Genomic DNA, 22786 nt, shown 5'->3' on the forward strand with positions numbered 1-22786 from the left:
ACGATGGTGACAATAAAATAAAAAGAGTTTTACCTCCATTTGTTAGCGTTAATGCCTTGTTGTTTTCCATGCAGTATGGACATGCTAGTTTTCCATGCGTGCTCCAACCAGAAACCATTCCATAAAGCTGAAAAATCATTAATAATCCACATCAAACCCGCCCTCATAATAAAATTATGTTTCCTCGATATATCATAAGTCAAAGCTCCGGAGGACCACAACTGCGTCAACTCATCAATCAACGGTTGAAGACAAACATCTATATTCCGGCCTGGGCTGCTCATACCGAGTATGACAGTAGATAAAAACACGAACTCTTGTCTCATACACATCCCCGGTGGCAAGTTATAAACCGTGAGTATGACCGGTCAACAAGAATGAGCAGCAAATGACCTGAATGGGTTGAATCCGTCTGTACACAACTCAAGACGCACGTCCCTTGATTCAGCTAAAAAGTGAGGATGCACACTGTTAAAGTGTTTTCATGCTTCGCCATCAGAGGATGCACCATCACTCCATCAACCGCATCATGTAATTGGTGCCATGTCATATGCTCAATAGTCCTTGGTGACATGAATAACCTCTGCAGTCTAGGTGTAATTGGGAAGTATCCAAGTTTTTTATATGACATGAGATTCTTTCCCCTGCCAATTCTGGGTTTGCAACGGGAATGCTCACATGTCATGCACTCGGTCAGCTCAACATTTTCAATGTACTATAACATGCAGAAGTTAGGGCACATGTTAATTTTCTGGTATCCTAAACTGATGGGTTTCACCATGGACTTTACAGCATAGAAGTTCTCTTTCAGCCTCTTCCCTTCAGGTCAAATGCTTCTTGCTCATTCGATAATTTTGTCATAACCGACCTCACTCAACCCGTGATCTGACTTGATGGTGAACACCTATGTTACGGCAGATAATTTACTATGGTTCGTGCAGCCATCCCATAATGGTTCCTCAGAATCTTTCAACAGATCAAAAAACCTAGCTACATCTACATTAGGTTCTTCTTCTACAATTGGACATTGACTGACATTACCTTGATTCATTCTCATTGCATCTATAATCATATTCCTGTTGTCATTTGCAACTCCATGCACGTTGCTAGCACTGAAAGTTGACTCAACCACCCTTTCTTCCATGCTCTTATTACAAACAAATAGTTCTCCATGTACATACCAACACAGGTAATTCTCCATAAACCCTTTGTGTAGAAGATGCATCATTACAACATCTGGATGCAGATACTTTTTATTTTGAAACTTCCTGCATGAACACCTAATACCGCCTCCAGTAAAATTTCTGGGAATAGATGTTGCGAAATTAATAAAAGCCTGAACCCCATTACAATAATTCATCCTCCGCAATTCTTGGGGTGAATCTCGATACATCCATAAACGACCATTCGTAACTTCTATCGAACCTCTATAAAATTATGATGACAACATGTATTAATTAACTATGTTAGGTAAACAAATTTGTAAAAATATTGATTTACCTCGAGATCATCCAACAAACTAATTAAAACTTCTCATAAATATTCATTATCAATTATCAAGGTCCATACAAATTTATACATATAAATTTATGGAAATTATGACTCCGCAATAGCATTGATAAAAATTAAAACGGACTCGTTAAACAAGCTATTAATTATTTCACCACAACACATGTAATTCGGTAATTCAAGAAGGTTTCAACAATCTACAAACAAATACAATTTTATAAAATCTAAAACCAACCATAACAAGTACAAAATTATACATTCATACTACAAGTTTGTTTGAGAAATAACATTAAAACATGTACATACACTAACAAAATACATATACTAAAAAAACAATAAAATTGACATTTAAATGTTAAAATTAAAAAAAATAGATTTACTTACAAAAAATGATAAAATCTACAATAAATCAGAACATGGATGTTGTGACCACAAAACTTAAAGAAATATGACTTGTGTTGAGAAGAGGGAGATTTTTTTTGGGTGGTTTTTTGCAGTTTGGGAGGGGAGAGTTGGGATGGGAAAGAAGAAGGAGAAAAAGGAGAGGAGACAGTCAACATAGTTGTGATATATTAACTTTTGCCAATGGAATCACTGACGGACTGATGTTGTCGTTGGTTCCGTCAGCAATTCTGACGGTGAATTGGTCACGTCACTGTATGGAGATCCTAGTTTGAATTCCTCGGTGATTCCGTCTATAAAATTGCCCGCAAAAACTTCCACCTCAGCGAACCATCTTTTTTTTTAATTCTATATATTTCGTCGGTATATACCGACCGCATTATTCTATTGGTAAATACTAATGGAATTACAGATGAAATAGTATTCGTCGGTATTTATACCGCTGTACCAACATAATCATTTAATCGGTAATTCTATTGGTTTTAAGCAAATTTCGTAGTGAATATTATATTAAAATAATATAAAAATAAAAAAAATCAAATAAAAAAATTCAAAATTTATAGTAAGATCATTTGTTACCGAATAGGGTACATGATGCATTTAAAGCATTTAAAAGTTGAGAGTAACGGTTTTAATACAAGAGAAAATAGAAAGCGAAATTTCCTGGCTCCATTAATGTTTTTGTACGAAGGAGAGACTTTTTTTGGTTAGTGAAAGTTTCCTTTAAACTCTGATTCGACCGCCTAAAGTCCTCCTCAAGTCAAGGCCGACAGTACCCTATATCGTATACAGAAACTTCAAACTTTATAAATAAATTAATTAATTAAAAAGAAATTAAATTTTTTAATATTTTTAAATTAATATTTTTTTATGTTTTAAAATATTTTAATATAAAATAATTTTTAAAAAATAAAAAGTATTATTTTAATATATTTATAAATAAAAAATACTTTAAAAAACAAACATTATCACAATTTTAAATAATATTTTTAAGACATGATATGATATAAAAATTGAATTTTTTTTAATAATAAGGATACTATAATAATGAACTTTGAAGAAATTTTGTAGGAGATTATCCCTGGCAGCAAGAACTCAAACCCTAGGTCCTATTTTTCTGTATGATGGGCAAATCTCATTCACTCTCTTTGTCTTAATTTGAATGATATAAGACTTAGTATTCTTTTAAACAGTGTCGTTTCCTTAAAATTTTATTTTATCCTTCAAAAGAAATTCTAAAAATAAGCTATAAAATCCTTCTTTTGTGTATTCATTTCACTTCTTCGTCTTCATCCTTTTCTTCTTTCAATTCAATTCGTGGATTTTATTTTCTTATTCCAATATTCATCTTAATTCCTCCCTTTTCTTTTGTTTGTTTTAAAACATAGATCCAGATCGATGCAAGGACTGTATACCTATGTTTATGATATGTTCATGAGATCTGCAACCAAAGAAAGACACCAAAACCTACAAATACACCGGAAAAGGCACAAGATGCCATGCAACTTACTGGAAAAGAGACACGAGAAGTTGATTTTTTTATTTAAAAAAGGTTGAGTCTCTTCGAAGTTACACTAGGTTATCCGGATTTTAGATTAACACGGTAAGTCACCCTAATTTAACTAAGTCAATTACAACTTTGATTTTTTAGATGTAAAATTCGGTCAAAACTCTAGATTAATCAAGTCCTGAATTAAACTATTAAGTTTGGTTAAGTTTTAAAATCAGATCTCGGATCAATTTGTCAAACCAGATTGAATTTTAAAATTGTATCAATGTGTCAATGGATGTCCTAAACTTCTCCGATCCTTCCAAAGATTACAGTAATCATCAAATGAAGGATTTTATTTAACATTAACTGCATTGGAGGGGGAGAGAGAGAGAGGTAGAAGAGGGAAGAAATGGGAGGGAGAAACATCACCCCTGTCAGGCAAAAAGCTTGTCTCCACTATGGGATCTTTTCCAAATTTCCCGCGCACTAAACTCTTTGGCTATGAGCTCTCTGCAGATAGCATTGATAAAAGATAAGTGTCAAGGTTAAAACGTAAAATTAGTTGTAATCCAGTTCGTCTAGCTACCAAGTAGAAGGATAAAATCAAATAAAGTTCATTGCAGCAGTTCAAAAATTTACGAAGTGAGGGTTTCTCACAGGCAAGAAAATCCAAAACTCACACAAAGAACAATGGCTTCTCTATTGCTCCAGAGCTTAGAACATACCAGTCATGGGATGAAAGATTATGCAAGCTCACCCCCTGCATCTTTGCCTTGCTCAAAATACTCCAGAACGAAGGCACTATTCGACCCAACTTCCCAGGGCTTGTGGAAGACTCGCTTGGAGCAATTTCTTCTTCCGCCAACTTTTCTTTGATTGATTGCCTCCCAGATTTCGAGTTGGATAATCATATAAAGAAATCAAGTTAAAAACAAAGTTTAAGTTGCATTAGAGTTTAAATTATAATAAAATTATGACAAAGTCAATTTTCAATATAAATTTTGAGCCAATCTTAATATGATCATGTAAAGAAAAAGAAATTAAATAACATTAAAAACTCGTAATTATGAGAAGAAATTACGAGAAGAATCCTAAGGAATGATACAGCTAATAGAGGGAATAAAGAAAGCAATTCACAGCATAAATTTTTTTTTTCTGTAACTTTTTTTTTCTTGTTTTTATCAATTTTCCAGTAATTATGAACTAAACTTTGGCTCTCGTTTAAAGAAGTTTTGTTGCATTATTGTTTTAAATTGTAAGAAGATATATTTTTAACTTTACTTCTGGATATTCAAATACTTATTTTATCTAATTTGGTATATAATCTACTATTTTCATTAAGTTTTATGAATCGATGATGTAAAAGTGAGCCCAGAGCCCCAGAGTCTAGCATTGAATATAGACTGAGTTTATCCTTTCATGAATACAATGGGCTCTCTCTATGAATTGGTTGCCTAAACCTAAAAGGGCAATTGATTAACTTTTCAATTTTGAGCTGTTTTTACATTTCAAAAAAAATTTTGAAAAAAATTAATTTTTTTATACTTTCATATAATTTTAATATGTTGATATTAAAAATAACTTTTTAAAAATAAAAAAAATATTATTTTAATATATCTATGAATAAAAAATATTTTAAAAAACAATTATTACCATACTCACAAACACCCGTTTAAAATTTTAGATATAAATCAATCAACTTTTCATTAAATATCATAATCAACATGATTCTGCACAATCAAACGCAAAACAACACTTAATATTAGGTTAAGTTTTTTTTATAAAAAAAATCACTCTTGTAACTTAACTTAGGGGCTTTGACTTAGTTTTTTTTTTAATCTTAGAGGTAATTTGATCTTTTAATTAATATTAATAATAATTTTTTAAATTTTATTTGAATTTAATTTTTAAAATTGAATTGATTAAAAATTAGATTTCATGGGTCATTTTTTTCCTATTTTATATGAGGTTTTCACGGTCATGAACAAATACCTATGTTAAAAAATAACATAAATAATATTTTGTACATCACTTAAAGTATACTTGAAATAAATTTTTTATGGACTATGAATGATGACAAATTAAGTAAATGATGTATTTTTATTTGCTTATGCAATTTAAATCCTATTTTAAAAATAAAAATAAAATCAATTAGCAAATCAAATCAATTTAATCTACTTAAATAGTAGATTAGTGACAATTTTTTTAGGTTATTCAATACTTAACAGCTCTATAAACAATCCTTAACCCTCTTTATATCTTTCTCAAAATGACCGTAATGATAAACTACTGATACATCTACCGGAACTTTCTCTGATAAGCAATCAGAAACTGAATTTAGATGAGCATACTGATCAAGTTTTTATTGCTTCTGCTTTCATTGAAAAAAAGCTTATATTTTCTTCATTTTTCTACTTCAGCTCTCGGGGAGCTTTGGAAAGAAGAAGGGAAAGAAACGGAGAAGATTCGGGGCGTTCCTAAAGGAAAGAATCAGCTGAAAGTTGAAATCAAGCTACTGTCCAACTTGCACAGGCGGCCATCACAAAGCTCGTCTTCTTATCCATTACGAAGTTTGCTAGGAAGAGTGAAGGAAGCCCTTAGACCTTTTTTGGTTTTCCCTTTGCTGCTTTTGTAGTCACGAGTCATGTTCTTTGCAATGATGGGAAATTTCTTTTATCAAGTGTTCTGTTTCATATTAACAATTCAGCCATGAATATTATGCTGTGTTCTGAAAAAGTTTTCTAGGCAACCATTTTCCTTGCCCCAACTTCCAATGATCTGACGAAATTTGGATAAATCTGATGCTGGTGATCATTTGAAAGTGACGTTGTACGGAAGCGGAATACACATCAAGACCTTTTGAAGCTCCTAATGATGTTTGGCTCTTTCGATAGAAGATTCACAAGATATTGAAGTTCCGAAGGACTGCTGTGCAATTTGGATGAGTTTTGCAAAACCTATCATCCCGAGTGACAAATATTCAGATTCTTGGGCTTCAACAGAAACCTGAGCGTTCCCTTGATGAATTCCAGCAACTGAGCCAATTTGATCAGCTCAGAAGGTGCCCTTATCTGATGCTGTCCATAATACTACTCCAGATATTATCTTTCAGCAAAATGCGACTGATATTCGATAGGACACAGTTCCACCGCTCTCCATGCCTGCCACTTTCGTAAGAGGCCTCACTCTATCCCTAATATATTGTGCTTTGCTCAGTCTTGCATTCACTTTTCCCCCCCAAGATAGACGCATACTATAGCTTTACAATAACTGGTTTCATTTCAAGGACAGTGAACCTAACTAAAAAAACTTTTATCTGTGGGTATGTCAGAAAAAGTTGATGATGGTGATTATACTTCATGGTTTTCTCCAAAATATTCAATTTCTACTAACCACCTTGTTAGGAGGCCAGAGACTCATTACTGGGGTGATTAAACTCCACCGAGTTCATTAGCATTTAGTATCCAAATTATTTAGGCAGTGGCACCATCAGGTTCCCAACTGAATTTCCTAGAGTGATTAAATCAGTCTCCATTGTTTGGAAAGCAATTTTATTTCTAATCCAAGAGACAAAAAGAAAAAAATTATGTATTCTTCCAAAATGCTTATGACAAATCCACAAAATCTTCATCAAAGATCTCGGACTGTCAATATTATTGGCACTCACTATTTGCTCACATCAAACAAACAGCAAGTTTATATACCTCAAAGACTCAAACAATGAACTTGGTTAAATTCTATTACGAGGCAATTATGGCACATAAAACCAGGTGAGCAGTACTATATCGATTTTCCATATGCAAAGCTCTGCGATAGGAGTTCTCCAATTAGAATGTTGATTGCATGATTTCTGTTATTTGCTTTGTTCATTGCATGCATGACAGTCGAATGCCTGCTGATAAAGCATGATCATGTATAGGAATATCGAGCTCCACTTTTGTCCTGCAATGCAGTTGTGTTGGGCCTTTATGCCTCTAATTCTTATAATTTTTCTTAGCACAAACAGTAATCTACCAAGAATCATCCCAAGTAGAAAAATTAAATCAAAATGGCATAACGACATGCATGGGTTCCGCGCACACTGGGGCAGGGGCAGAACACTTCCATCAAACATATTTAAGTACACACCATTTTATAATTCAAAATGACCATGCATACAGCAGCAAAGCAAACAAAGCTGAAAAACACCCACCCAAGTTCACTAGATAGAAGACTGACTGAACCAGCTTAACAACTGATCTACCTAACATATTTGATCCAATAGTTCATACCATCATACATATTAACAAAATAATACTTGCTTAGACAGATAAATGGTGCTGGAAGAAGCAAAGGAAAAAAACAGAAGGTTGCGAACTTGTAACTATTAAGGGGTTCACACGTACCTAAACAGAAGGGAAGGCAGCATTAAGGAACTCCTCGTCCTCCAGAAAAGTTTGAAGATTATTAGATTTCATCAAGAATTGAACAGCTTGTTCATCAAAATTCAGGAGGAAAGCCAACTTGGTCAGTTCAGAAAGTGCTTTTATTTTATCTTCTTTATCCCATAACACCCCCCGAGCAAGTACTTCAGAAAAAGAGGTTGCATATTCAATAAGATTTTTCTGGCCGCCAGCTTTATCCATCTTCTGTGTGAAAAACTTTGAACACTCTTTATCCCAGCGAATCATACGGTCTGCTTTCACCTTCAGAGGTTCCCCATCAGAAAGCAATAAACTATAGCTTACAGTAATTGGCTCCATAGTCTCCAGCACCTTAAGATTCAGGAGGCACTGGACAGCTCCATGCCTCTTTGTTGCTTCCATATCAAGAGAAGGATCTGCTAGAAAGCCAAGAATCAGTCTAATCAGCTCCTTTCCAATCCCAGCATCCCTCGAATCCATCTGACTAAGTTCTACACCATCTGCCAATGACAATTCTTCCTTCAGCACTGATTCAGATATAGTGCGAACCCCAATTTTCCTGTAGACTTCAAGCAACCTAGTTCGAGGCAAAGAAGGCAGGTTTGGCTGAGGACACCAGACAAATATCGGGTGGAGCCATGAGAACTTCTCAAATAGGTCCTTTAGTAGAAGGTCATCAGCAATAAAAACATCACTCTTGCTGGACAACAAGATTTCACCAGAGCCCAAAACAGCAGGTAGCTTAACCAAATCATCAGCAAGGGTTCTCTCTGTCCTTGAGCTCCTTTGCATCATAACACACTCCCAAAAAGCACAGCACTCAGCATGTGTCAATGGTCTTCCTAAACTTTCCCAAACCTTCCAAAGCTTACAGTAATCATCAAATGAAGGATTGGATTTAACATTAAATGCAATGGAGAAGAAACAAAGCAAGTCCGGCTCATAGTATTCCTCCAAAAAATTAAACTGCTGGCCAAAAAGACCATCTCTGTTGTGCAGGACACATTCTTCTGGATTAACCCACTTACCGTTCTCATGTCCATTAGGAATCCAAATCTTTCTGGTTGCATCACTTTCTGGCATCCACTCATTTCTGCTCAAAAATTTGAATATTCGAACAATAGTGGAAAAATCAGAATGGTGATATAAGTTACTAGCTAGCAATGGACATGCCTTTTCCACTTTAACAGTAACTCCTATAGAGCTCAGCTCTTCCCTATATGATGTGATGTTAGATCCATAAAACACTTCATCAATGAAAGGTCCGTCAGTGCTCTTCAAATCCAAACCCCATTTGGAATCAAACAAGCAACAGTTGTCTGGAGTTCTGTAGCCAACATGGGTTTTTAACCACTCTCGACGAACATTTTTTAGAAAAGTGTCAGGAAAGGAGTAATCCTTCTCTTGCAATAAGATTCGGATGCACTCCAGCAAAGAGAGCACATTCTCAGAAGTTATGTGACAAGGATTCAGAGGAAAATAAAGACCCGCAGCCACAAATTTCACACCAGCTTTAAATTCAACAACAACTCCCATCTTCTTCAGCTCCTTTTCATATTCACGAATACCCTTCCCGTAGAACTTGTCACTGTCATCAATGAACGGAAGGAGAGTAATTGCAAGGATTGACTCCCATTCAGGACCATACAGGATGCAGTCTCTTGGAGATCTATAATCACCAAGCCGAGTCCGCAGCCATTTCACCTCACGGATGCACTTCTTAAGATCCGAAGGAAATTTGTTTGGAGTTCCCTTCAGTTTTCTGTAGCATGATATGAATGAAAACACATTTTCCTCTGTAATGGAAGACAAAGATGCCTGCTTCATAAAAGTTTGAACAAACACTCTGACAGCATCCTCAAAGTCTACCTTTACTCCCAGCTCCTTCAACTCCGTATTGTAAGAGATGATGCTGCTTCCATAGAAATTACTATCAACCAACGGGAAACCACCAAAAACCTTTAGAAGACAACCCCATTCAGGATGAAACAAGAAACAGTCGCCAGGACATTTGTAACCTAAGTTTGTCTTTAAGCATTTTGTACTTTTCACTGCATTAACTAGTTTGTGATCAGAACTAGAATGATGCATGCAATCCAAAACCAGAAGAAAGGCCTCCTTTGTCAGAGTAGATAAGCATGAAGGCGATTTAAAGCAATCAACAACCAATTGATAACTTTTATTGAAGCCAACTACAACGCCAAGCAACTGGAGTTCTGGTTTGAAAAGAAGGATGTCCTCGCCATAGTAATCTTCATCAATGAAAGGGATGTCACTAATTTGCCTCGCAGTTGTCCACTCCTGATCATATAGAACAGATCCAACCGGAGACCTATCACCCCAACAAGTCCTTAGCCACCTTTCTTCTTTAATTCTGCCAATGAATTCATCTAGAGAAAGAAATTTCTGCCTTAAAAATCTGATGAAATTCAGTATGGAGATAACATTGCTTTTAGTTAAAGCGGATGAAGCTGCCAAAGACATGAGATGGTTCCCGATAAATTTGCATGCCTCTCCATACTCAAACATGACCCCAACTGTCCGTAGCTCCTCTCTATACTCCGTAATTTTAGGACCATAAAAATCCTGATCTATCAAAGGAATATCGGCAAGCACATATGCACTCTGCAAAATGTTTCCCCAGTTTGAGCTTCTGTTGCTTGAAGCAAGTAGGAACGACTGTGATGGTGGTTTGTAACCAGGAGAGCCATTCATAGTAGTTTTAAGCCACCTACCCTCCTGTATGCAAGCCATGAACCTTTCTGGAATGCAAATTCCACTCCGTTTCAGCTCCTGAATCCAATCCAACAGCAGAAATGCATTTTGTTTGGTAAGTCCTGTTGACGCAGTAGGTATTCCAGCATTGGGGGGGGATATGTGAGGAATATCAGAAGCCTTAACATAAACTTTAAGGAAATTCATGAGCTGGTTTCCCACCGTGCTTGTGCCAGCAAAACATGCAGGATGCAAGTAGTCTTCTCCTAACTCAACATAGCTTTCTTCCCTCCAAGGATTAGAACCAATCAATTGCACCCATTTGCTTTCAGTAGCTGGGACTAAAACCGCATTCCTTGCTTTGATCACATGGCCATAGCTATCAACAAGTGGCATTTTACCACACAAAGAAACAACTTCCCTCTCCGATAGATATTCATTTTGGAATGAGTGATATAAGAAGTGAGCATAGGCAATCACAAGTTTCTGGTCGCAACTGACTTGATCTCCGTAGAGAACTGCATAGTTATATACGCTTAAAGTAGTGATTTCAACCAGGTCTTCAAGCCATTCTAACACCAGTTCTTTGTTAGATGATGAAGAGATAGCTTCTTGTTGTTAATTATTGGAGACAAGCAAGCCCCACCATGTGCAAGTGGGATTACCTAATCTCCCACTTAGCACATGGTGGAGGACTCCCCCTCACTCCCATTAATTGTATATTAATGTGCCCCCCCTGTGATGTGTTTGTAAGTGTATCGAGAGAACACAGAGAAGAAGAGAGAACAGAGAAGAGTAGAGAGAGCTTGAGTGTAGAGTTGAGTTGAGAAGATTCTCCTCCTCTTTGTTTGTATTGTTTGTAAGCTTCATTAATACAAACCAGTAGCTCCGTGGAGTAGGCAAGTTGCCGAACCACGTAAATTGTGTGTGTTTGAGTTCTGGAAATAGCCCAACAACTGGTATCAGAGCTTGTTCTTGACAAAAAGGGTGTTTGATCCAAACTCAAAAATTAAAGTTCTCCAAACGTGTTTTTAAACATACCATCGTGTAGAGGACAACCGGAAGAATCCACTGTTGAAAACCCGGCGAAGAACCGACGTCCTGCATGCCCGCACTCGCCACACGCGCCGACGTCCAGACTGCCCACGCGCACCAACACGCCGTACGCGCGCCACGCTCCATCATCGCCCGACTTCTGCAAAACGGGTCGGGCTGACCCGCCACGTCATCACCTCCGTACGGTCACCATCCGCGTCAACTGCCATGTCACCTGCCACGTCATCCGACTGAGTTTTGTTCCGATGTGTCGCAGAAGCTAATATTCTGACACGTGGCTACATCATCACCGTTGAGGGGTTTTGATCCAGTACGACGCAGGATCCAATCAGTTGACACGTGGTTAAATCAGGACCACTCTTGAGTATTGATCCAGTGCGACTCAGGCCATCATCTGCTGACACGTGGCTCACTCTGCACCGTTGATGAGTTTTGATCAGGACCTAATCTGCTGCCACGTGGCTTTATCAGAACCGTTACTGAGTTTTGATACGGTGTGACGCAGGACCTAATCTGCTGACACGTGGCTTCATCAGAACCGCTACTGAGTTAAGATTCAGTGCTTCGCAGACACTATTCTGGCCTGACACGCGGCTTCATCTGCACCGTCTGTTGACCTAAAACTTTGATTGTTAAAATCGGAGCCATCCGAAGTCCGATTTGGGTGATCTCAGTGTCGTTTCCAATAGTTTTGGCCGTTCCGGACACATCTGTAAGGTCAGATTTGACAGATTCAAATCCGTGACATATTAAAAAAAATGGCAGATGAAATAAAGGCCGCGGGAATTGAAAAATTTGACGGGACAGATTTTGGATACTAGAAAATGCAAATTGAGGATTATCTATATGGGAAGAAACTTCATCTTCCCTTGTTGGGGAGCAAACCAGAAAATATGCAAGAAGAAGATTGGTTACTTCTTGATAGACAAGTTCTGGGCATTGTCCGGTTATCCTTATCAAGAAGAGTTGCTCACAATGTTACGAAAGAAAGATCCACTGCAAGATTGATGGAAGCCTTGTCTGGGATGTATGAGAAGCCATTAGCAAATAATAAAGTGCACCTGATGAAAAAGTTGTTTAACTTGAAGATGGTCGAAAACACTTCCGTTACGCAACACCTCAACAACTTCAATACCATCACAAATCAATTATCATCTGTTGAGATTGAGTTTGATGATGAGATTCGTGCACTCATCTTGCTAGCTTCACTTCCAAGCAGTTGGGAAGGTATGAGGACAGCCGTGAGCAATTCAGCTGGAAAATCCAAACTGAAATATGATGACATCCGAGACTTGATTTTAGCTGAAGAAGTGCGAAGGAAAGACTCAGGTGAAAGTTCAAGTTCAGGATCAGCTCTCAACATTAACACTCGAGGGAGGAGACAGGATAGAGGCTTATCCAGAGGCAGATCCAAATCAAGATACAGAAGTTAAAGCAAGTTCGGACCCAGAAAACAGGTTGAATGTTGGAATTGTGGCAAACCTGGTCATTTCATGAGGAGTTGCACAAAACCGAAAAGACCTGAAGCAGATTCTGCAAACGCCACTACAGATGAGGTACAAGATGCTTTGATTCTTGCTGTGCATAGTCCTGTTGATGATTGGGTTCTTGATTCTGGTGCTTCATTTCACTGTACACCACACCATGAAATGATGCAAAACTATATTGCTGGAGATAACGGTGTAGTCTATCTAGCCGATGGACAACCATTGGATATTGTGGGTATAGGAGATGTACAAATCAAGACAATGAATGGATCTATATGGAACTTGCAAAATGTAAGGCATGTTCCTGATCTAAAGAAGAAGCTGATCTCGGTCGGACAACTTGATGATAGTGGTCATTCAATTCTTTTTTCTGGAGGTATGTGGAAGGTTTCAAAGGGAGCAATGGTTTTGGCTCGTGGAAAGAAAACCGGCACCCTGTATATGACCACAAGATTTGCAGACATTATTGCCTCTACTGAAGCAGAAAATCAAGCACATCTATGGCACTGTAGACTCGGCCATATGAGTCAAAAGGGGATGAAGGTACTTCAATCGAAGGGAAAGCTGCCAGAGCTTAAAAATGTTGATCTAGACATTTGTGAAAGCTGTGTTCTTGGAAAACAGAAGAAGCTCAGTTTCTTAAAGGTTGGCAGGACCTTAAGACCAAGAAAGCTAGAACTGGTACACAGATTTATGGGGACCGTCTCCAGTAGCATCTCTTGGAGGTTCTCGGTATTACGTGACTTTCATTGATGATTTCAGCAGAAAGGTATGGGTCTACTTTCTGAAAAATAAATCTGATGTGTTTGAAACATTCAAGAAATGGAAGGCTATGGTTGAGACTGAATCAGGTCTAAAGTTGAAATGCTTAAGATCTGATAATGGAGGAGAATACATTGATGGAGGTTTCAAGGAGTATTGTGCTGTCAATGGTATCAGAATGGAAAAGACCGTTACAGGCACACCGCAACAGAATGGCGTTGCTGAACGGATGAACAGGACCATCAATGAACGAGCTAGAAGCATGAGGTTGCATTCAGGGTTACCTCAAACATTTTGGGCCGATGCAGTTCATACTGCAGTTTACTTGATCAACCGTGGACCATCAGTTCCTTTGGAGTTCAGATTGCCCGAGGAAGTATGGAGAGGAAAAGAGGTACAACTCTCTCATTTAAAGGTCTTTGGGTGTGTTTCCTATGTTCATATAGATTATGATGCTCGCAACAAGTTGGATGCCAAATCCAAGAAATGTTTCTTCATCGGCTATGGAGATGAAGAATTTGGCTTTCGGTTTTGGGATGATCAGAATAGAAAGATTATCAGAAGCAGGAACGTGATCTTCAATGAGAAAGTTCTGTACAAAGACAGATCAAGTGCAGAAACAGATAATGCTGATTCAGATACAAGTCCACAAGGATCTGAATTCATAAGATTAGAAGGTCTTCCCGATGTTACTGAGCAGAACAACAATCAAGAGCCTTTACAAGAAGACTCAAGCATATCTGTACCCGCTACTACACAAGAAGATGCGAAGCCAATTGAACCAGTTGTTCGCAGGTCTTCGAGGACGATAAAGCCCCCGCAACGGTTCACACTTTTACTGAATTACATTTTGTTGACAGATGGTGGTGAACCGCTAACTTATGAAGAATCCTTACAAGATGGAAACTCAAGCAAGTGGGAGTTAGCCATGAAAGATGAGATGAGTTCGTTGCTGAAGAACAAGACTTGGGAGCTAACCACACTGCCTGAAGGAAAGAAGGCTTTACAAAACAAGTGGGTTTACAGAGTGAAGACTGAGCATGACGGAAGTAAACGGTTCAAGGCAAGACTTGTTGTCAAAGGGTTTCAACAAAAGAAAGGCATTGACTACTCTGAGATATTTTCTCCAGTTGTGAAGCTCACAACAATCAGAGTTGTTCTGGGGATAGTAGCTGCAGAAAATTTACATCTTGAACAGTTAGATGTAAAAACAGCATTCCTTCATGGTGACTTGGAGGAAGATATTTACATGCAACAACCAGAGGGGTTTGCAATGCAAAGAAAGGAGAATCAAGTCTGCAAGCTACAGAAAAGCCTATACGGTTTGAAGCAAGCTCCAAGACAGTGGTACAAGAAGTTTGACAACTTCATGTGCAGTTCCGGGTATACAAGATGCCAAGCTGATCATTGTTGTTATGTCAAACATTTTGACAACTCCTACATCATTCTACTATTATATGTAGATGATATGTTGATTGCAGGATCCAGCATTGAGGAGATTGATAAGCTGAAACAACAATTGTCAAAACAGTTTGAAATGAAGGATCTGGGAGCTGTTAAACAAATACTTGGCATGAGAATCTTCAGAGATAAAGACAAAGGCGTACTAAAGCTTTCACAAACAGAGTATGTCAAGAAGGTTCTCAGCAGGTTTAGTATGGATAATACTAAACCAGTAAGTACACCACTGGGGAATCATTTCAAGCTCAGCAAAGATCAGTCACCAAAAACTGAGCAAGAATGTGGATACATGGATAAGATTCCATACGCCTCAGCTATCGGCTCTTTGATGTATGCTATGGTCTGTACCAGACCAGACATTGCCCATGCAGTGGGAGTTGTAAGCCGATATATGAGCAATCCTGGAAAGCAGCATTGGGAGGCGGTCAAATGGATCATGAGGTACTTAAAAGGTTCCTCAGAAACTTGTCTCAGTTTCACAGCTGGTGGTTTGAAACTTGAAGGTTTTGTAGATGCTGATCTAGCAGGAGATGTTGATAGCAGAAAGAGCACTACAGGATATGTTTATACTCTAGGAGGTACTGCTGTTTCCTGGAGTTCTACCTTGCAAAAGATCGTTGCTCTTTCAACAACAGAAGCTGAATATGTTGCAGTCTCAGAATCTGCAAAAGAGATAGTATGGTTGCAGAGTTTCTTGAAAGAATTGGGCAAGTTGAATGGAAAGGGTACTTTGTATAGCGACAGTCAGAGTGCAATCTTCCTTGCCAAGAATCCAGCATTTCACTCCAGGACGAAGCATATTCAGATCAAATATCACTTCATCCGACAACTGCTGGACGACGAGCAACTAATGCTAGAAAAGGTCTGTGGAAGCAAGAATCCAGCTGACATGTTAACCAAAGGAGTTACACTTGATAAACTGAAGTTGTGCAAAACTTCAGTTGGCCTTCAAGGATAAAAGATAATTTCATTATTTGTCTCCAAGTGGGAGATTGTTAATTATTGGAGACAAGCAAGCCCCACCATGTGCAAGTGGGATTACCTAATCTCCCACTTAGCACATGGTGGAGGACTCCCCCTCACTCCCATTAATTGTATATTAATGTGCCCCCCCTGTGATGTGTTTGTAAGTGTATCGAGAGAACACAGAGAAGAAGAGAGAACAGAGAAGAGTAGAGAGAGCTTGAGTGTAGAGTTGAGTTGAGAAGATTCTCCTCCTCTTTGTTTGTATTGTTTGTAAGCTTCATTAATACAAACCAGTAGCTCCGTGGAGTAGGCAAGTTGCCGAACCACGTAAATTGTGTGTGTTTGAGTTCTGGAAATAGCCCAACACTTGTGTAGTTCTAGGCACAAAAAAATGATTCGCCATGCATCGGAACTCCCTGTTCCAATCAATCAACCATGAGACATGAGAAGAGTAACGTGATAGGCACAGAGTTTTACTATTCCGGTGAGCAGATTCATTAACAGAGCACAAAGAAACGCTCCCATCGGCACCCACATATTTAATTAGTGGAATGTTCCCCATGCCTGAGCAGTGAAACTCGGACTGCCAATTAACAGCAAGGAAATGAAGAAGCTCCAGGTATGTTTCCTCTGAGACTCCCATTACAATATTAGAGCCTTGAATGCACTTTACATACCACCCACTACTTGCCGGTCTCACCCCCAAGAACTCCAGTATGTGATCATACTCTGGCTTATCAAATGAAGAATTCAGAACATAGCAACCATGGGATGAAAGTTTGTGCAAGCTCACTCCTCGCTCCCTTGTCTTCTTCAGTATATTCCAGAAAGCAGGCATTAATCGGCCAACTTCACGTGGTTTATGAAAGAACTGTTGTGCTGTGTATGACTCACTTGGAATTATATCCTTTTCAGCCAGCTTCGCTTTAATTGATTCCCTCACTGAATTCAACTTTTCAATGGGGGACCTATGGACCGGCAAGAACTTGAACATTCGAGGCAGACTAGATACTGGTGCACCATCCACTGTTTTGACTAATGAGACTAATGCTTCGATAAAAGCAAAGGGAACACAATCAAGAATTCCCTGGTTCCATATGTTGTCCCATCGTATTGTTTCCCTTGATGATGCTAGAATAAAATCTGCTTGAATTATGAAGGGAAAGCCGGTCACCATCTCGGTTGGAAGAAATGCATATATTCCAGGGGAGTACTTCATTCCCCTATGGAGGCGCTCTCCATTAGGAAAAGCCAAAGTGATCACCCAATCCTCCACTTCCATTCTCATGTCGACTTTGTTTTCCTCCCTGACAGGAAATTTCTGCTTCCACAAGTAGTAGCTGCATTCTTTTTCAAATTCATCACTGTTTTCCTCTGCAGACAGATGGAGTGTGTAGGACTCGGCATCCATGTTTTTCCTTTGCACGAAATTTGTCTCTTTGGTAATAGCTACTGCACTAACAGTGTTGAGCCTGGGATCCTCATTTTCTTCCCTGACAGAAAGGCGTTTTATCTTTGAAAGGAACAGAAGGATTTCAGGATGAATACTCGACAGCTGCTGCTTCACGGGGTTCACCTTGTCAGGCTTCAGGGGCAAAATCAGTGTAGTAGTTGGGAGGGTAGAAGCGGAACCATAAATCTGCTTTATGTCAGAAAGAGATGGGCTATCATCAACCCATTCAGGAACTATGTATCCAAGATTGCAGTGTGGACAGGGCTTTTCATTGAATCGTATCTGATAGCCATTGCTGAATATGTAAGGCTGAGCAGCAATAAGAAACACACTCTTGAATCCAATTCCTGCATACCAAACCGAAACAAAGTTTATTAGAACAAAATTGAAGATAAATAAGAGGTGTCTCACTAATGGGTTACTAAATGATACAGTTGCAAACCCTATCCACCTCTATCATGATTTATTAGCCAGCTCATGGTCATTCTATTAGCTCTCCATTAGTCCAGTATGGTTAATGCAGTAGTAACCTGTGTTCCAAAGTTAAAAAGATCTTCTGTTCATATCTTTTCATTCTTCTTTTTCCAGCCCTTATTTTTTACCTTTCTTGAATGCATCATGTCACAACCCATACTGCATTACATATGCTTTGCATGTTTGTGTTGTGCTTCGCTCAACGCCTTGGCAATGCAATGTTTAAGCAGACATGTTTACTAGGTTCAATTAGTTGAGTTTCCATACAAAACGACAGGGGTTTACCAGTTTCTAATATGCTAGGTTGCAAGTTTTTCATTTGTCGTTGAAGCAAATATAGACTACTAAAACACATTCAGAATCAGGATCCTCGATCCAGCAGAAGCTATAAGACTCTAGCCAGTCACACAACCGAGAAACAACACGACACAAGAAATAAGCCGGCAGCTCGGAAGTGCGCACAACTTATAAAATACACTGTTGCACAAGAAATTGAGCAAGGAAAAATACCTTTCTCCCCAATATAGCCACGCTTCCGGTTCCCTTTCTTAGTGGAATTTCCAACATTGCAAATGGACTCGATATTTTTTGCAGAAAAACCCTTCTCATTATTGAAGATGAGCAAAGTAGCAGGTGCGCCAGTGTTTGTAATATCTCGAGATGTTATGACAAACTCAAGTGAAGGATCCACCCGTTCCAAGTATTCATTATCTTCAGCATTCTGTGAAAGGAAAATTCACCTTGGAATCAAAGGATAGTAAACTATGCATATTATATCAGATCAAAATAACTGCTACAAAAATTAAAATATCCAAAATTTAACATGAAAATGCACAATTTTTTTTTATCAAATTATGATGATAGCAATCCATTCCTTCTTCATTTTTATTAACTGTTAAAGACCTTGAATGATCAAAATTAGGTAGCTTAATGACTTCATTTCAAGTAGAAAAACAACAAGAACCCATTTTTTCACCGAAAGCCACAGCAAAAAAAAAAAAAAAAAACAGTCATTGACTCAACTTGACTTTTAGCTTTTCAATTCAGTAAAACAAAACACAACAGAAATTTGCAGCTTCCAACTTTAATCACTAGCAAAGCAATCAGCGACTACAAAATTAAAAGAGAAAGAATGGATCAAGGCCAAATAAAACATATAAAGTAAAACATGGAACATTGAACATACTAAACAGCATTGTCTGGTCACATTGATAAAAAAGAAAGAAAACCTGAATGAGTTCCATAAGAAAGTGGACATCTTTAGCGTAGAGTTCAGCAGAAAGATACTTGACAGCCTGATCAAGCATAGGAGCCAAAGGGTTCTTTTCTCCTCCTATTGAGAATGTGGTTTTTCTTATGTGCTCTATGTGTTGTTTTGGAGTTGCCATTGTTGCTCTTGCAAACAGAAAAGAAAAAACACCCAGAAACCAAAAAAGAAAAACACGAAGTTGAGCAGTTACAGTCTTACAGAGAGAAGAAAGCAAACGTGTTGAAGGAAACAAAGAAAGCTCGAAAAGAGGAGAAGGTAGCGGTAGCGGTAGTAGTGAGTAGTGAAGTGAAGGGAGATAGGCAGACTAGAAACTAAGAAGACTCCTTCATAGGGAAGGAAACTGGTACAGGTACCGAGGTACGTGTGGAAGAGAAAAAAGAGGAAAAGCATTGACTTGAAAAAAAGAAAAAAAAAACCGGAAAATAAAGGGATACAGTCATACAGTAGACATGCAGACTCTTTGCGTCTGTTCAATAATAATAATAATAATAAACCGTTTTCTTTTTTCATTTTCGATTTTTTCCTTTTTTAATAAAAAATTAGAAAGAATGTTCATTTATTGAGAATGGAAAAAAAAAGAGTTCCTAGAAAATGCATTAAGATTAAAAAATCTATTTTTTATGAAAAACTGAAAACATAATTTATAATAACTATTTTAATCTTTTTTATTGTTTATAATCTAATTACAAAATATTAATTTTTATCATCTAAATTAAAAATTATAATGAGAATTTATTCTTGTTAACTAAAAATAATATCTTTTATATTACATTTATAATAAAACAATTATGACACTAACTAAACATGAAAATATAGAACAAAAAATAATTTTAAATTTTTACATTTCTAAAATAATTATTTTTATATGTTTTTGGGTCGTTTTAATGTTATGGTAGGAAAAATAATTTTTAAAAATAAAAAATATATATTATTTTGATATATTTTTTAGCAAAAAATACTTTGAAAAGCAACCACTACCATATTCTCAAACATCTCCAAATTCTTTTGTATTCAAAACAAGAAGACAAAGGATACATAAACAGATGATTAGTATTGAGAAAGATACAAAGTAGATTGATACAATTAGGACCATATCTTATGTGTATTATATAGATAAATGCATGTCAAGATACGGTGAACATGTTTGTTATTGTGATAGCGTGGTTATTTTTTAAAGTATTTTTTATTTAGAAATATATTAAAATAATAATTTAATATTATTATTTAAATTTAATTTTTAACATCAAAACAATTTGAAAACATCAAAAAATAATTAATTTGAAATAAAGAATTTTTTTTTCAAAAATACTTTTAAAATACAAAAGTAAACAGGTTCTAATCATTAGCCACAACTTATGTAAAGACGGACCATATAGAATTACTAGATCATTGGTCTACATGTCAGGTCAATTTTTCCTAACATAAAAAAAAATTATATCATTTTAGTATTTATCTTTATAATATATCGATAAAATCATTCCGTGGGTAATTTTATTGATTTTAAGTAAATTTCTAGAAATGAATATTAGTGGACATCTTTAGTGTAGAGCTCGGCAGAGAGATACTTGACAGCCTGATCAAGCATAGGAGCCAAAGGGTTCCTTTCTCCTCCTATTGAGAATGTCGTTTTTCTAATGTGCTCTATGTGTTCTCTCGGACTCGCCATTGCAACGAAAACCAAAGGATTCGATACACAAAAGATGTGAAATTAAAACCGAGATGGAATTTCAAGCCTTGAGAAAAATTAGTGGTGTGGTCTTGCTATGAAGAGGGAAGAGTACTGGAGAGATAGTGAATATTGGAAGCTTAACATGGAAGAAAGCAAGTTTGGTCTTGATGGGGGGGATAAAGTGGAAAGCTATAGATGAGTCATTAGACACCGTGGTCTTGCTTTGAAGGAGAGAAAAATCACTGTCTCTAAAAAGTGTCGAATACAAAAAGGCATGAGAATAAAAGGACGAAAGATGTGTCAATTGCTTGTAGATGATAACGTGGTATAACTGTTGATCATTTATTTATTTTTGTTGAGACCTTTTTTATCATAACAGTGGTGAGTTTTAAGGTTATTTGGAGTGTAGTAGTATTTTTTTATAACGTATTTTTTATTTAAAATATATTAAGATTATTTTTTTATTTTTTAAAATTTATATTTAATTACTACAAGATTTCACAGTTTTCCTGATGGACCGAATCCGTAAGTATGAGATTCAGACTTCGTCAATAATTTTTTTACCGACTAAATCACCGACGAAAAGTGTTCGTCGGTAGATCTTTTATCGGTAATACTCCATTCCGTCGCTAAGTCTGTCGGAGAAAAAAAATTACCGATGGTTTTACTTGATGGTGAACACTTATGCTACAACCGATAATTTACTATGGTTCGTGCAGCCATCCCATAATGGTTTGTCAGAATCTTTCAACAGATTAAAAAACCTAGCTGCATTTGCATTAGGTTCTTCTTCTATGATTGGACATTGACTGACATTACCTTGATTCATTCTCATTGCATCCATAATCATATTCCTGTAAGGGTTACTGTTGTCATTTGCAACTCCATGCACGTTGCTAACACTAGAAGTTGACCTAACCACCCTTTCTCCCATGCTCTTATTACAAACAAATAGTTCTCCGTGTGTATAACAACACAGGTAATTTTTCATAAACTCTTTTGTGTAGAATATGCATCATTATAACATCTGGATGCAGATAGTTTATCGGAGGTATAGAGTTCAATGAAACTGAAGTGCTGAGTTTTTCAGGACAAGCCGACTGACTGGATTCAACAACTATGCTAGAAAGAATCAAATGATTTTGTAGCTTCTGGCTCTGATTTGATGTGATTTGTTCTTTACTCATGCATTTGCAAGTCATCTGCTAGCTTCTGCAGCAAATTCCATGGCATTGCTGAGACGAAAATCATAGGATTCAAGAACGACAGCTAATTAAATTTACATTGCCAATAATAGCAGAGTGAGAACTCTTACTAAACACAGTGAAACAGATTTTACAGCAAGCAATCGATGCTTATTCCTTAATCAAGCAATTATTCAATAATGTCAGCATATATACACATGCACGTCTCACCATAATCCCAGGATCATTAAATAATTTCTCTTCATGGTCAAGTAGAGAAATTTATTACTCTAAGAACATGCGTTCTTGTTGTTTTATCACAATGTGTTCAAGTAGAGAAATTAGCACTATCGAGGACTAAAACCCTATAATATATAATTACTATAAAAAACACTGCCCCCGTCACAAAAAAAAAAAAAAGAAACAAGGAGTGATTCTTTTTTTAAGAGAAATATACTAATCCTTTTTAAAATTCAATCAAAA

The 22786-nt window shown here is 37.1% G+C and overlaps 1 protein-coding gene across 1 annotated transcript; it reads right to left on the reverse strand.

Moving 5' to 3' along the window:
• Nucleotides 1–7788: 7788 nt before the first annotated feature.
• On the reverse strand, nt 7789–19568 carry LOC7454749 (uncharacterized). The gene is made up of 4 exons (XM_024586473.2): nt 19410–19568; nt 18691–18901; nt 16731–18053; nt 7789–11039 (listed from the first exon to the last, which is right to left on the reverse strand). The coding sequence occupies exons 1-4, from the start codon at nt 19566–19568 to the stop codon at nt 7789–7791; spliced, it is 4944 nt and encodes a 1647-aa protein (XP_024442241.2).
• Between the last annotated feature and the right edge of the window lie 3218 nt (nt 19569–22786).

Source organism: Populus trichocarpa, chromosome 15 (genome assembly GCF_000002775.5).
Source record: "Populus trichocarpa isolate Nisqually-1 chromosome 15, P.trichocarpa_v4.1, whole genome shotgun sequence".
In the NCBI taxonomy this organism is placed as follows: domain Eukaryota; kingdom Viridiplantae; phylum Streptophyta; class Magnoliopsida; order Malpighiales; family Salicaceae; genus Populus; species Populus trichocarpa.

Coding starts and splice junctions, on each gene's coding strand:
- LOC7454749 (XM_024586473.2), bottom strand. CDS start 19,568: ATGGCAACTCCAAAACAACACATAGAGCACATAAGAAAAACCACATTC. Junction 18,054..18,690: donor TGGCTATATTGGGGAGAAAG/GTATTTTTCCTT, acceptor TTTGGTATGCAG/GAATTGGATTCAAGAGTGTG. Junction 11,040..16,730: donor TGAATCTGCTCACCGGAATA/GTAAAACTCTGT, acceptor ATAACTATGCAG/TTCTCTACGGAGATCAAGTC.